Source organism: Lynx rufus, unplaced genomic scaffold (assembly GCF_022079265.1).
Source record: "Lynx rufus isolate CCGP_SWC_20201006 ecotype Redwood Valley unplaced genomic scaffold, mLynRuf1.p SCAF_14, whole genome shotgun sequence".
Classification (NCBI taxonomy): Eukaryota; Metazoa; Chordata; class Mammalia; order Carnivora; family Felidae; genus Lynx; species Lynx rufus.
The window spans coordinates 42,045,589-42,061,766 of NW_025814828.1; the positions used below are offsets into that span (position 1 = coordinate 42,045,589).

Consider the following 16,178-nt stretch of genomic DNA (forward strand, 5'->3'; position numbering starts at 1 on the left):
AAAAAAAGTGCTGGACCCCAGCCCAGGCATTGGGTGGGGATTGTCCACACCCTAACTGAGGAGCCCCACTGTCTGTCTGTCTGTCTGCCTTCTATGTGGGTCTGTCTGTTCACTCTCATCCAAGCATGTGACAGGCATGTCTGTCCCAGGCAAGGCATGTGTCTCCTGCACAGAGTCAGGCGGATCGGACTTGGGGTCCGGGCCCAACTCCACTGGGCTGCTTGAGGCCCTGGTGGACAAGAGGCCTCTGTCTGGGCCTCTTTACCCTCCTGCCCATCCCCCACAGGGAGCACAGAATTCCCGGAAAGGCCAGGGGCTGGCTGGGGCTTCAAAGCTAGCCTAGATGCCCCCACCCTACCCGCAGTCAGAGGAGGGTGAGGGATGGGGCGGTTACTTCCCCCACAGCAGGAGAGAACACTCAGGGGTCACAACCCCATCCAGGGGCTCAGAGGTAGAGGCCGCCTCACCCATCACCCACAGAAGCACAAACTTGCACGCAGACTCACAGCCACACACAGAGAATAGGGGCTGACATAAGAACACTCACAGACTACGCATCGAGAGCCCAGGTCACATTGAGACTACAGTCACATACTCAACAGCCACACCAAAGGACTCACTATTCCAGGTATCATCACCCCCAGCCTCAGCGTCGCGTCCAGAGAACACAGACTGACACGCGATGGGCTCGTGCTGATTTACAGCCCCTCTAGACTCATGGACATCATCACCCAGGGACTCAACAGCCATACCCTAGGGAGCCGACAGGCAAATCGCGCACAGACTCACAGCTGCACACAGAGCACACAAATATGATTTCCTACAGCCGACAACATCATGCGTGGGCCCAGTGTCTCACAAATCAAATCAGAAGAAACACATATAGGGGTGCACAAACAGGGAAAGCAGGGAGGCAGAGAGTACACTTACTGTCATTACAAAGGGAGAAATCCAGAAAATACATCTCAAACTGCATGAAGAGGAAACAAAGGAACCAGAGAGTACACAAACAGCAGCACCAAAAGAAACACCCAGAGGGCACACACACCTACACTAGCTCACCACAGACAGACACAAACAGGGTGGCAGAGAAGAAAGGCACACAGACACAGGAGACACACGCCTATGGGCAAGACAAACACACTCAGCGCCCATCAGCATTACGAAGGAGACATGTAAACACCCAAGGAACATACACACGACCCCATAGAGATGAACTGCGCAAACAGACCACCGTTGCCATAGTGACACACCCAGTTTCCATAAAGGGAACACAGGAGTTGGACAGGCAGCCATGGTCACAAGATACACCCAGGCAAGTTGCATAGGAAGACACAAGTGGAGCTCACATATGTGTGTTTGTGGCTGAGAACATGTACAGGCAGATGAGATACATTGAGGGTATTCAAATACACACCCACACAAACACACACACACACACACCACAGAGTCTCCCCTTGTCTATCCCGGCCTATTCTGATGTCTCTCTCCTCTCATGGTCCTCCTCCCCCTAGAGCCATTACACATCTGTGCTAGAGGCTGGCCAGGGAAAGAGACACCTGTTGGCAGAGGCCTTGGCCTACATGGCTACGGTAAGTGTGGCGGGTGGGGTTGGGGGGGGTGGAGGCTAGGCAGATGTCTAGATTTCAAGAGAAGTCTGAAGCGTCCTGCCCAAAAAAGCTAGTATACCTTGGACAACAAACAGATACCCCCATCCACCACCTCCCAGCAGCAATGTCCTGCCCTGATCATTCCCTGGCCCTCCAACATTGCCCAGCAGGGCCGCCAGGCACACAGCAGGTGCTCAATAAATGCCACTTATCAAGTGCCATATTATCATCATTCTTATTTTTATTTCTGCCAAGTGAACTCTTCTCCGGGAGGGTCGAACCTGCACCCAGCTCCGCACCCTATAGCTTAGCTAAGTTTCAGGGCACTGAAAATGGCAAGTGTTCAACATATGCTGGTAGGAGGGAAAACAAAGGGAAAGGGAAATCTGGCTGCGGAGGGAGGGCAGCTTGCTTTAGAAGGAACAGATGTCTTTAAGCTTGACCGAGGCCTTGAGACTGTGCCAGGGATAAGAATGCTTTGTTAATTCACCGAAGTAAGGTCCTTTCTCGGGGTCATTTAAGGCTTTTGTTGGTTCAGTAAAGCAGACCCTTGTGTGACGTTTGGGATTCCTATCGAGTCTATTAAAAGTCGGCTTGGGTTCCTGTCGGTTCTTATAAGCAGATCCCTGCTTTTCATTAAAACAGGTCACTGCTCAGCAGCCTTCAGGCGAGGGAGCCACAGAGCAAAGCAGTTAACACCAAGAGCTTTCCCGCTCTGCCACTTACTAGCTGTGTGGCCTGGAGCATATTCTGAAACCTCTCTGTCTCAGCTTCCCCCCGCGGCATAGTAACACCTAACTCTTAGGGCCCCTGGGAAAACCCGAGTGAATTAACACAGGTAAAGCGCTGAGAACAATGCCTGACACACAGTAATTGCTCAATAACATATTTGTGAAAGGAATTAATGAATTCTTCTCCGCCTGTGAATGCAACCCCCTACTGGGCTGCATTTAGGATTCTAATCTCCCCTTTCAGGCAGGCTCCCCACTGAGACACTCTTCCGTCCCTCAAAGCAGCCCCGGGGCAGCAAGGCTTTTTTGAGTCTGTGTCTAGTCCCCTGCACCTGGACCACCCCCGTCTTTCCCTCCCCCGGTTAGATGCCCTCCGGTACAGAACTGGCCTGGCAGCTCCCAGCTCCTTGACCTCTTCAGGAGGCTGAGGGGAGGACACCTTTACACTCAGTGGGGTGCCGGGTGGGAGCTGCAGGCCGACACCCTACTTCGGGAAAAGCCTGGGGAGTTCAGAGCCTGGATCCTGTCCCCCAATTCCCCCGGGCCCTGCTGGAGGAAGCAAGTTTCTTTGCAAAAAATTAAACATCCTCTTTGTGAGAGGCAAGAAAACAGGACGTGGGAAGCATCCCACAGGGTGAACATGGGCCCCCAATGCCTGGCACCCCCTCCTCTCTGTGGAGCAGAGGCCAGGTGGCTTGAACCCTTGCTTTCTCACACTTGCTCACCTCTGCAGGGGAGCCGTTGTTCCCACCGCCCCCACAAGGCCCTGGAGCGCTGCCACCAGCTCTTGCTTCCTCCCTGGCTCTCGGGACTCCTCCAGGAAGTGCTTTCTCCGTGTCTCTGCTTGTCTGTCCACAACTCCCAGGGCCTGGCATAAATGCAGAGCGCACCACTGAGGAAAGAATAAAGGACCAAGGCAACAAAAGCGTGGATTCAACAAACATCTACTGCATGCCACCTGTATGCCAGGCCCTGTTCCAGGGTCGGGAGGCAGCGGTGAAAGGGACAGAACAAAATTCCCACCTAGTGAAGCTCATATTTCTAAGGAATGATGAATCAATCGTTCAGTTCTTTGAATACTCACCAAGCTTCTTCTCACTTCAGGGTCTTTGCACTCGGTGTTGCCTGTGCCTGGAATGCTCTTCCTCCAAGTATTCCTAGGGTGCGTTTCCCTTTAGGTCTCAGCTCAAATGCCACCTCCTCAGAGAAGCCCTCCCTGACTATGCTGTCTAAAAGAAAAATTCGGGGCACCTGGGTGGCTCCGTCGGTTAAGCGTCCGACTCTTGGTTTCGGCTCAGGTCATGATCTCACAGTTCGTGAGTCTGAGCCCTGCATGGGGCTCTGTGCTGACAGTGCGGAGCCTGCTTGGGATTCTCTGTCTCCCCCTCCCTCCATCCCTCCCCTGCTTGCTGTCCATCTCCCTCTCAAAATAAATAAATAAACTTTAAAAAAATAAATAAACTAAAAGAGCAACTCAAATCCTCTGCTACTCTCCATCGCTTTCACCCTACTTTATTATTCATCATGGATTTTATCACCACCTGACAAACATTATATATTTACATACACGATAGTATGTTTAATTTAGTACAGTTATTTTACTAAGTAAATGTATATAGATACCAGCATATTTATATATATCAGCATACACATTTACATATTATATGCATAAGATATGTGTATTATATGTACATGATACAAAATGCATAAATAGGTTATATATTTTCTTATATTTACATGTAACAGTATATTTATATTTATTATATTTCTTACTAACATATAACCTATATACTAGTGGATGTTATACATCACTATATTTCTATATAATCACATATATATCAAGCAGCACATATGTTTATATACCTAATGTAATCTATATTCTCCCTATATATCTACAACCTGGGGATAATTACAGTAACTTCTTCATGTTGTTGTTATAAGGATTAAAATGAGTTCAAGGAAAGAATTCAGCGGTGCACTGGAGCCAAGAACAGGTTTGCAGACTGCTTGTTCCATTTTCAGGAATCCTGTCAACCAGTTGGTAAAGAGCTATTGTTTAAAATGAAATAATATAAACTTACAATTAAATAAGTTAGTTTTTTTAAAAGGTGATATTCAAAACTCGTCACTTCCTGATTATTTTACTACATTTCATTCTTTATGCTCTTGAGGAAATTTACCCCTATTTGAACTGTATGGTAGAAATATTACATAATGGTGCACTACCGCCATCTCTTCCGAACTCTGTGTTCCGTGACTACACTTTGGTAATTTAAAATCTGACAAGACGATACTATGGAAACCATGTAAAACTGGCAAATGTGAGAAATCAGAGCTTCCCCCCCCCTTCCCCCCGCCCAGAGAATCGCTTGTTAGTCATTTACCAGCACATCACTGAGAGCACTTTAGGTGCTTTGGCACATTGTAAACGCTATAATGAATGTTTCCATTATTCTATTTGCTTGTGCACTGGGTCGCATGATCTTTTTTTGTGGGTCGAAGTTCAAAACGTTTGAAGAACACAGAATTACAAAAGGACAGACGCTGTGCTAAAGTACACGCATTTAATCCTCCCAATAACTCTGTGAAGCCTATATTAGTGATCCCCATTTTACAGAGGGAGAAACTGAAGTTCTGAAAGGGTACAATTGAAGCAGCGCTATGAATTGGCTGACGTGGATTCGAATTTTGGCGCACAGCGGCTTCAGCGCTTTCGCGCACTAAATTAACGCACTTTCCTCACTCTCACGTTTGCGACCCTAGCAGTAACTTCACCTCGCGCCACGCCTAAAAGGAATGGGTGCCGTCGTGCTCGTTGCATCTTGGGAAATGTAGTCCCCAGTGAACCCGACGGTCCAAAAACACGAGGGGCGGGGAGTAAAGCGATCTTAGCCTTGGAACAGAAGAGTCCGTTCTTGAGCCTCGCGACATTTCGGCGTCCCGGTGCGCGATTTCAGCGGCTTGGGTCTTGCCCGTTGCATGCTGGGAACGGCAGTCCGCGAGACCGGCTACGTCGACACAAGATGACGGGGCTCACGTCGTACGTTCAGGTTGGCCCCGCGTCGCGCCGGAGCCTTCGCGTTCCGCGATGACAGGCCCCCCACGCTGTGGGGGCCCTTAGGCATGCGCGACAGGCATTCGGGTTGACTGAGAACACAAACTGAATCAGCCTTGCGACTTCTGGCCGGTCTGCGCTCTCGCCGAGGCTCGGGCTGCTCACGGACCGGTCTCCTTCGTCCCCCTTCTCCCCACTCCGAAAGCTAAGGTAGGCCCTGGGGTGCGGAGGATGGGGTCCAGGCCGAGACGGTTGAGGCACACCTGCTCTGTCCCGCCGACGAGGGAAGGAGAGAAGTTCGCCTTCCGTGCTGCAGCCGCGTAGTCTGGGCGCCTGGTGCCGGGTGGGCTCCAGACCCAAGGTTTGTCTTTAGAAGGGAACCGCTGTGCGGGGTGGACGGAGGGGTGAGGGTGGGGGCTCAGGGGTCCAGATATCGGCGGAGCCTCCTTGAGTGGGGTCCGGTGGTCCCAATGGGGACATGGACGTTGAGGTAATGATGCGAGATCCGGAGTGTGGCCAGAGGACTGTTTAACGGAGGGGGCGGGTAGGTCGCATGAGAGTAATGAAGGTCTGATGGGCGTGTTACCGGGGAATCAGTGGGGGCTAATAGGAGTGTTTTAGTCAACATGCTCACGGGGGCGGGGGTGTGTTCATTGATTAACGAAGGGATAGTAGAATGGACAACTAGAAAGAAATTGGATAATTGGAGGTAGATGGGGTGTGATCTGTGATCCCTGAGGGATTGCTGGACGTGTGGTATTAAACAGGTTCATGAAGAGCGGCAGGCGATAGTAATCAAAAGGATAATGGTGAAGCAGTGGAGGGGATAATAGAGGCCAGTGGGAGTCATGATCAAGGAACTAATGGGGTCAGTGATCAAAGAAAAGTGAATGAGAGGTTGAAGGTGGGTTGTAGTCACGGGCTTTAGGTAACCACGGCATGATAATTGTGGAATTAATGGGAACAGAATGAGCAAAGGGAGGGTAATAGTAAGCTGCTGGGTGTGATCATCAAGTGATTATTGATTGGGCGCTTGGGTGGCTCAGTTGGTTAAGCATCTGACTCTTGGTTTTGGCTCACATGATCTCACAGTTCATGGGTTCGGGCCCCACGACAGGTTCTTCACTGACAGCGGGGAGCCTGCTTGTGAATCTCTGTCTCCCTCCCTCTCTGACCCTCCCTGGCTTGTGCGCTCGCTTGCTCTCAAAAAAGGAAATAAAAATTTAAAACTTAAAAAAGTGATTATTGAGGGGGCAAGGTGGGCATTGAGGGAGAATGGGGAACTGATGGATGGTCATCAGGGATTAACGTGGTAATGAAGGGATTACAGGGGACTAATGGTGTGATGTATGAGGGATCAGTTGGAGGGCTGACTTAATGGGAGCTGATAAATCATAGTCACCGAGAGCTTAATGGGGAGTTAATAGGCCATGATCCTCTATGTATTAATGGAGGTTGATAAGGATGTAGTAATAAAGGAGTTACTGGGGACCTAATCATTTCGGGATTAATGGGGAATGGTGTGGAGAGAGATTAAGGGGGTGAGGAGTACAAGGAGGTAGTATTAGGATAACGAGGGAGAAAGCAAGGGATTGACAGCAGGATGATAGGGCTGTGTGAATCTAGGGGCCATGAAGACAGCTGGGGAGATGGTCAGTGAGATGTTAATGGTGGGTGGAGAAGGGTTCAAAGTGAGAGTTGTGGGGCTAAGTGTGTGCAGCATGGGTGGCAGCAGTGGGAGGTCAACAGGGTCAGTAATGGGTCATCTAGAAGTGTTGGGTTTGGGGGATCTGTGGGGTGAGTGGGGGGATCTTTGAGGGAGCAGTAGAGCCTTAGAATTCAGTGATGGGGTCCCTCGGGCCTTGTGAGGTCAGTGGGGTCAGTGACCAGGCTCCACTTTTCCCATCTGCTGAGTGAGCTGTCATGGGGCTCATGGGGAGTTTGTGTGGTTCTCACTGCCCTGCAGAAATAGGTGGTAGCCCACTCACCCAGTTACTGATATAGGGCGGCATCAGCTTACTGTTGGCAGGTCCCTGGGCAAACAGCGTGTGAGATGGGACGGACATCAAAGGACAAGCGGGATGTCTACTACCGCCTGGCCAAGGAGAATGGCTGGCGTGCCCGCAGTGCCTTCAAGCTGCTACAACTTGATGAGGAATTCCAACTCTTCCAAGGTCCCCACCTGGCGGGCGAGTCACCGGGGTATGGGGTGGGCAAAGGGAATGGACAAGTGGGCCATGTCTGCAGAGCTTCCTGTGGTAGGTGGGCTGACGTGGAGAGTCTGTGGGACAGGGGACAGGTAGGAAGAGGGACAGGTGCTTGAAAGGAGTTGGGCATGGATAGAATGTGGGAGAGGGGTGAACTTTGCAGGGCTCGAGGTTGGGGAGGTGGGTGCAACTGACCACTACACCTTCCTGTGTGTGCTCAGGCGTGACACGGGCAGTTGACCTGTGTGCAGCCCCGGGCAGCTGGAGCCAGGTGCTGAGCCAGAAAATTGGGTGAGTGTGGAGTCCCAGATGGGGTGGCCGGGAGGGGAGGGTAGGCCAGGTCAGGGATGAGCCAGGAGTGAAAACCGGGTTGACATGGGCCATGCTGTCTGCAGGGGTCAGGGCTCCGGCCATGTGGTGGCTGTGGACCTTCAGGCGATGGCTCCATTACCAGGTGTGTTACAGATCCAAGGGGACATCACCCAGGTAAGAGCATGGCTGGGGCGTTGGGGTATATCTGGGGCGAGAGCCCCTCCAACCTGGGGGCTATGGAGAGTGGAAAAGAAAGAGCAAGAGAGCATAACCTGAGAGAAGCCAGAGAGAGCGTAGCAGTGGAGAAACAAGATCCGGCAGGTCGTCATCGCAGAGACAGCCAGAAATGACAGTACTAGGTCCCGAGAGATGGAGCCCAGTCTTAGACCGGCAAAGCCTGAGGGTCTGGCTGACCCAGGGTTGCTGGCTGGGGCCGTGGGCAGGTGGGGTAAGAGGGCTGCGGACAGGGGGCCTGGGACCACTCATCCTCCCTCTCTTCCATAGCTGTCCACTGCCAAGGAGATCATCCAGCACTTTGAGGGCTGCCCCGCGGACCTAGTGGTGTGCGACGGGGCTCCCGATGGTAAACAGCAGGGGTTGGGAGGCCAGGCGGGGGCCCTGTGTGTGTCCTCCTCTGTGGCTCCCACCTCTGTTGGCTTCTTCACTATTTCAGCTACTCCCTGCCTCCCCTCTACTCTCAGCTGTTCCCCGCATCTAGTAACTTCTCCCTACCCCTGCTTCCTGGTCTCTGCCTCTCTCTCCACACCATACCATTTTGGTTTTGTCTGTTATCTCCCCTTCCCTTTGCTCATCTCTCACCTGCAATTGTCTATTTCTATTGTACTATGTGTTCATTCATTTTTTTTCAGTCAGCCATTCATTCAGTGCACATTTATTGAGCGCCCGTTGTGTGTCGGGCACTGTTCTACACATGGGAAAAATATTTGTGAATAAAATTCCACTAATCTGATCTCATAGACCTGATGTTCTAGTGGAAGCATATGGAAAAGAAACAAATGATAGCCATGTAGCATGTGAAGAGGTGAGTGGTACCATGAGGAAATCAATGAAAAGGAGGAGGAGACAGGAAGTGCCTGTTGGAATTTTAAGTAAAGTGGATGGGAAGGCCCCCCCACCCTGACTTTAACACAGAGACCTAAAGGAGGTGAGAGAGTAGGTCAAGGGCATATCTGGAGAAAGAACAATCTGGGCAAGAGGACCAGCCAGTGCAAAGTCCCCAAGGTAGGAGCGTGTTGGGCATGTATGAGGAATAGTGAGGATATCAGTGTGGTTGGATCAGAGTGAGGGGAGAGTGGTAGGAGGTGAGGTCAGAGAGTTGACGGAGGGCAAGATCCCGTGTGGGTCCTTGTGGGCCACAATGAGGACTGTGGCTTTTTCACTGAGATGAGAGCTCGGAGGAAACCAGGAGAGGGTTGTGAGCAGAGGACGGCCATGCCTGACTCAGGTTGTAACAGGATCCCTTTGGCTGCTGTGAACAGTGTGAGTGCGAGGGTGCAAGGAGGAGGCCACGGCAGTAGTCCAGGGAAGCGATGACAGTGGTAGCGGTGGCGGAGACGGGAAGAGGGTTGATCCAGGAGATCTTTTGAAAGTACAGCCGACCGGACTTGCTAATATTTGAACGTGGATGTGAGGAGAGAATGGAAGGTGTATGGTACTAAGGCTTTTGGCTGGAACAGCTGGAAGGATCGGATGAGATGGGGAAGATGGTGTAAGGAGTGGAGTTTGAGCAGGCAGGTCAGGAGTCTGGTCTTGGACATGTTGAGTCTGATCTATAGTCAGGCGTTCAGGGGAGCAGTCTGGGTTGGAGGTAGAAGTGATGGTAATGGTACTCGTGTAGGAGTGCCTGGCTGGCTCAGGCAGTAGGGCGTGCGACTCTTGATCTCGGGGTTGTAAGTTCGAACCCCATGTTGGATGTGGAGATTACTTTAAAAAATAAAATCTTTGAAAACAAATTAATGATACTTATGTGTAAGGTTGTTTTGAAAATTAAAATGAGTAAGGGTTGGGAGGTCAAAATAAGCCTCCAGTTGGCAGATATTACTTTGCAAGCAGAACCTTGGCAGTGAAAGAGCCTGGGATATGCTTTTAGCATTCTGACTTCTCTGGGACAGGAAGATGGCCAGAACTGGATGGCTCCCCCTAACACTGTTCCTCTTGCCGCAGTAACTGGCCTCCACGATGTTGATGAGTATATGCAGGCCCAGCTCCTCCTAGCTGTGAGTAACCTTGGCTGCCCCTGCCTCAGTTTGGACCCCTCATGCCCGTCTCCACCTCAGCCTTAGCCATTTGTCCCACCCACAGGCTCTGAACATTGCTACACACGTCTTGAAGCCAGGGGGCTGCTTTGTAGCCAAGGTAAGTCTCAGAGAACCTGGTGAGGGGTCAAGAGAGGTCCTCGAGGGCTGCCCTCATGCCTTCATCTCTGCCTCCTCCCCCTACAGATCTTCCGAGGCCGGGATGTGACCCTGATCTACAGCCAGCTGCGTGTCTTCTTCTCCAGTGTGCTGTGTGCCAAGCCCAGGAGCAGCCGCAACTCCAGCATAGGTCAGTGGGGTGGAAAGGCCGGGCAGGTGGATTCGCGTCTTGGGGACACATCCTGTGCAGGGCAGAGGCAGCAGTCTCCCCTCACTCCACCTTCCACCCACAGAGGCCTTCGCTGTCTGTCAGGGTTATGACCCCCCTGCGGGCTTCCTTCCGGACCTGACAAAGCCCCTGCTGGACCACTCATACGGTGAGAGCCAGAGCCCTGGGCCTCTCCCGGGGGAGACTTCTGCCCCCTTATGGAATTTCTATCTCAGGAGGGCCCTCAGCCCCACCCCTTGGTGGAAATTTACCCTTTGTTGAAATTCTGTCCCAAGATGATCCTTAGCCCCACCGTGTGGTAGAAATTCCACCCCTGTATGGATGTTTTGTCCTAGGAGGACCTTCATCCTGGTCCTCTAAGGGTTATTCTCAAGTCTGGTGAACATTCTGTCCTGAGTCCTGCCCCAGTGGAGATTCCTCCTACCTCAGATTCTAGCCTAGGAAGACTCGGTCATGCCCGCAGGTGGATACTGCACCCCTGCATAAGAATTTTGCCCCGAGAGAGTCTTTAGCCTGGTCCACAGTGGGAAAAGGCACAGAGTCTGCTCTTAACTTAAGCACGCTTGAGTGAGACAGAGTTCAGGCAGCGTATGGTAGAATGGCAGGTGGATATAAGTGCAGTGTGAGGAAAGCAGGGGAAGGTGATATTTTAGAACAGGTGATCATGGAGGGCTTTCCTAAGGAGGTGATCTGAACCAAATGAAGTATTCCTGGTGAAGGAGTGTGAGCGTAGCTGGTAGATACATGGGGAAGACTCCGTACCCTTGCTGTAGCCCAAGTCCTAACTGGTCCCAGGCATCCCAGCCCTGTCCTGTCTTATTTCTCCCTGCTTGTCAGATCCAGACTTCAACCAATTAGATGGACCCACTCGCATCATTGTGCCGTTTGTGACCTGTGGGGACCTGAGCTCCTATGATTCAGACCGCAGTTACCCACTGGACGTGAGTGCCTGACCAACAGTAGGTGGATGGGGGCTCTGTCCTAGGTTCCCAGGTCCTCACCGTCCCCCCACCATGTGTCCCTGCAGCTGGAGGACGGCTCAGAGTACAAGTACACTCCACCCACGCAGCCCCCCATCTCACCACCGTACCAGGAGGCCTGCACGTTGAAGAAGAAAGGGCGGCTGGCCAAGGAGATCCGCCCCCAGGACTGCCCCATCAGCACTGTAGACGCGATGCCCCAGCCCCTGGCTGCTCCACAGCGCCACACCCTGCTGCCCTCTGAGGTCTGGAAACACGTGTCCCTGAGCCCAGTGACACCCCCCCACCCCAGCTTTAACTGCACCTTGTTCTACGCCCAGATCACATGATTTCTGGGGCCAAAACACTCCTCCCTGCCTCCTAAGAGCTATAAAAATCAGTGGGTAAGACCAAGTCTACTGAATGGAAAAGCTTAGGCAAGTATCTGAGTCCTTTTTCTTTTTCTTGGGTAGGTGGAAGACAATGGAATGAATTGTTCGCCTTAATACATTCAGGTAAATTTGCCTTTTTATCTAAGAGTTTGAGTAAAGGGCACCTTCAAGAAAAAGCTCAGTAAAATTTCACCTTTGAAATTTTTACTTCAACTGGTAAGATTTCAGTCAGCCAGCCTTTACAAAGTACCTGATGCTGTGTGCCAGGAACTGCTTTAAGCATTTTACATATTGAGGCATTGAGTAAACATTTATTAAGCACATGCTGTTTGCTGGGCATTGTTCCAGGTTGGGAGATAAAGCAGGGAACAAAACAGGCAAAACTCCTGGCCCTCATGGATCTTCTAGATTGGGAAAGAGGTAATAAAAACAGCTTATGAGTGCAGGAGTTTCTACACATGCATACACATGGACACACCCACTACATACACACATATATATATATATACGTACACATTTATAGCTCACATTTCCCTGTAGCTTGAATTGTAACATTGTATATATACACAGGTGTATTATACACACACACACACACACACACATACATATATGAAGGTAATATGGGATATGAAATTTTTTTTAAGTTTTTTTATTTTGAGAGAGCATGAGCAGGGGAGAGGCAGAGAGAGGGAGAGAGAGAATCCCAAGCAGGCTCCACACTGTCAGCACAGAGCCTGACACGGGGTTTGAATGAGTCAGATGCTTATCCAACTGAGCCACCCAGGCACCCCTGAATATGTTTTTAAATAAAGTAGGGTAAAGAGAATCAGGAATTCTAGGAGTGCCAGTTTGCAGCTTTTAAAAGGGTTGCCACGAAGGGCTCGCTGAGGTAATGTCTGAGCAAAGACCTGAAGGAAGATGAGGCAGGGGATCCGTGTGTTTAGGGGAAGAGCGTTCCACGGAGAGGAAATAGCACATCCAAAGACCCTGAGGTGGAACCATGCCTGGTGTGTGAGGCAGCAGTGAGGGGCCAGTTTGCCTGTAGCAGAGTGGGCTAAACCTGTCTGTGCTGGAGGACTCCTCATCCTCGGGAAGTCATGTTAGAGGAAGTCCCTTTCTGACACTGGCATAGCAGGTTTTTAGACCAAGTCTTCTGTTAAAAAAAAGAAATGAGAGGTGCCTGGGTGGCTCAGTCACTTAAGCGTCCAACTCTTGATTTCAGCTCAGGTCATGATCTCATGGTGCATGAGCTCGAGCCCCACCTCAGGCTCCGCACTAATGGGCTCTAATTTAATGACACAGAGCCTGCTTGGGATTCATTCATATTCTCTCTCTCTCTCTCTCTCTCTCTCTCTCTCTCTCTCTCCCCCTCTCCCTCTCTCCCTCTCTCCCTCTCTCTCTCCCTCCCTCCCTCTCTCTCTCTCTCTCAAAAATAAATAAATGAAATTTAGAATCCTTTTTTTAAAAAAGAAGCAAAAAGGATACCTTTTTAAAAATGAAACAGTGAATCACAGTGGGAAAACATTTACCATCCCTATATATAATATCCTCTATATTAAAAAGCTCCTATAGGGGCACCTGGGTGGCTCGGTGGCTTAAGCGTCTGACTTCAGCTTAGGTCATGATCTCACAGTTCACAAGTATAAGCCCCACATGGGGCTCTGTGCTGACAGCTCAGAGCCTGGAGCCTTCTTCGGATTCTGTGTCTCCCTCTCTGCCCCTCCCCCGCTCACTCTCATAAAATTTCTCTGTCTCTCTTTCTCCCTCTCTCAAAAATAAAATATTTAAAAAAATTTTTTTGAAGAAAATAGAATAGCTAACAAGCACATCAAAAGCTGTCTCTCAGGGAAATGCAAGCTAAAACTAAGATGATTGGCAATACTAAGTGTCCGGAAGAACATGCAACAATGGAAACCCTCATATATACCAGTGGCAGCATAAAATGGTATGGCCACCATGGGAAATTGTTAGCCATTGTCTAAAGCTACATGTGTGCTAGTTCCACTCCTGAGAAATAAGTACTGGAATTCCTAGCGGGCACTATTTGTACCCCCAGACTAGATAGAGCCCAAACATCCATTGACTATAGAATGGATCATTAAATCATAGTATATTCAGGAGCCCCTGGGTGGCTCAGTCAGTTAAGCAGCTGACTTCAGCTCGGGTCATGATCTTGCGGTTCGTGAGTTGGAGCCCCACATCAGGCTCTGTGCTGACAGCTTGGAGACTGGAGCCTGCTTCGGATTCTGGGTCTCCCTCTCTGCCCCTCCCCCACTCACACTCTGTCTCTCTCTTTCAAAAATAAATAAACATTAAAAAAATAAATCATGGTATATTCACAGCAGAGAAGTACACAGCAATGAAAATGAACATTCTACAGCTATAAAAAAATAACACCATGTCACTCATTAAACTGAACGTATATAAAACATTTGTGTATTTGTTAAGGTTCACGATAGAAATGGGGGAAAAGTCACAAAACTGTTAGTACCTGCACGAACGATCATTACAGTAGAAGAAAGTGGGAAATGTACTTGTTAAAACTTTCTTTCTCCTTGGTTTTAGTTAGCTGGCAATCTGATATAACTCAGAAGCTGTTTGCTGTCAGGAAAATGAGAACTGGCATTGATGAACTTGTTTTCAAAAATCTCATCATCGGGTCCTGAGCATCCGAGTGGGAACCTGCAACAACCACCATGAACACAGCAAGGAAAGAAACCTCACGGAACGCCTGTCTGTGCTGCAGAGGGGATTCTTGAGCCAGGTCTTGCCTCCTCTCTCAGTCTTTCCAGGGGCATCCTGGTTATGTCCAGAATTCACCTCCAAAACAGGGATTCTTAACCCGGATAGAAATCAGGGGTATCTGTGAACATAACGGAGGAAAATATTACATTTTTATTTTCACTAATACTGAACTGAAATTTCACTAATATAACTGAAATGTAGCTTTACCCCCAAATACAAATGCTGGCAACAATTCACAATACTAAAAGCAGTGCCTGTACCTTCCCACCAATACAAATCAGTTCCTTTTTAATGTTGAGGTTTTTGCAGGCATCTTGAAATCCTGTTCACGTTTATCACTACTTTGAATTATAGAAGATCTTATAATTTGATGTTCTAATAAAAAAGTCAATATATTACTGTATCCCAGTATTATTTCATTTGAATATATATAGTAATATTTTTCCCATTGAGGTATAATTGACAATAAGATTATATAAATTTAAAGTATACAACTGAATTTGATACATACCTAACAGTAAGTTAACATGCATCACCTCATGGTTACAAATTATTTTCTTGTGATAGGAGCTTTTAAGATCTACTCTCTTAGAACTTTTCACATATACAATATTGATAATTCTAGTCACTATGCAGTACATTATATCCCTGAACTTATATGTATAACTCCAAGTTTGTACCTTTTTTGACTACCTTCACCCATTTTGCCCCCTGTCCCTGGTGACCACTGATTTGTTGTATGTTTCCTTGAGTTTGGTTTTTTTAGATTCCACATGTAAGTGAGATCTTCACTTCCCAGTATGTGTCTTTCTCTGACTTACTTCACTTAGCACAATGCCCTCCAGGTCCATCTGTGTTGTCACAAATGGCAGGATTTCTTTCCTTTTTATGGCTAGATAATATTCCATTGTATATATAAATACATACACCACGCTTTCTTTATCCATTCATCTGTCCACAGACACCTAGGTTGTTTCCATAATTTGGTTATAAGATCCCCTATTGAAGATGTCAGAAAGGGGGCACCTGGGTGGCTCAGTCGTTTAAGCATCCGATTTTGGCTGAGGTCATGATTTCACAGTTCATGGATTCGAGCCCCATGTCTGGCTGTCTGCTGTCAGTGCAGAGCCTGCTTCGGATCCTCTGTCTCCCTCTCTGCTCCTACCCTGCTCACTCTCTTTCTCTCAGAAATAAACATTAAAAAAAAAATGTCAGAAAGCCTTGACTGCAGTGCTGAATTTCTACAATTTAGCAAACAGGAGCTGACAAACTCGCCAGCTACAAACTCACCAGAGCCTGGTTCTGCCTGTATCTTTACTCCTGTATCTTCAGAAACACGTTCTCTGTCTATGCCTCCGTTCAGTGGCCTCAGGACCATGCACATCCCAGTCGGTGACCCTAGATGTTTCTGTGTGACCCTAAGGATGTCCATACTGAGTCTGTAATGCCAGATGTCGGGGGTGGGGGACACACTATGGAATGTTAACCCAGGAGTTTTGTCACCCAAGCAGTGTGACCCCAGAAGTGTATGACAAAAGTATCCTCACAACAGCCTATGTGACC

At 49.2% G+C, this 16,178-nt stretch overlaps 1 protein-coding gene across 9 annotated transcripts; it reads left to right on the forward strand.

Moving 5' to 3' along the window:
• The first annotated feature begins 5,364 nt into the window (after positions 1 to 5,364).
• Positions 5,365 to 15,018, forward strand: FTSJ1 (FtsJ RNA 2'-O-methyltransferase 1). 9 transcript variants are annotated; one of them, XM_047076173.1, is made up of 13 exons: positions 5,365 to 5,606; positions 7,412 to 7,570; positions 7,825 to 7,894; positions 7,999 to 8,089; positions 8,420 to 8,498; positions 10,100 to 10,152; positions 10,238 to 10,291; positions 10,378 to 10,480; positions 10,584 to 10,667; positions 11,357 to 11,460; positions 11,547 to 11,744; positions 11,952 to 11,993; positions 14,440 to 15,018. In XM_047076173.1, the coding sequence occupies exons 2-12, from the start codon at positions 7,450 to 7,452 to the stop codon at positions 11,982 to 11,984; spliced, it is 990 nt and encodes a 329-aa protein (XP_046932129.1). In that variant the 5' UTR covers positions 5,365 to 5,606; positions 7,412 to 7,449; the 3' UTR covers positions 11,985 to 11,993; positions 14,440 to 15,018. The 9 variants fall into 9 exon arrangements, with proteins under 9 accessions (XP_046932129.1, XP_046932132.1, XP_046932131.1 ...); XM_047076176.1 differs by having other exon boundaries at positions 11,363 to 11,460; positions 14,436 to 15,018; XM_047076175.1 differs by having other exon boundaries at positions 7,426 to 7,598; positions 14,436 to 15,018.
• Positions 15,019 to 16,178: the final 1,160 nt, after the last annotated feature.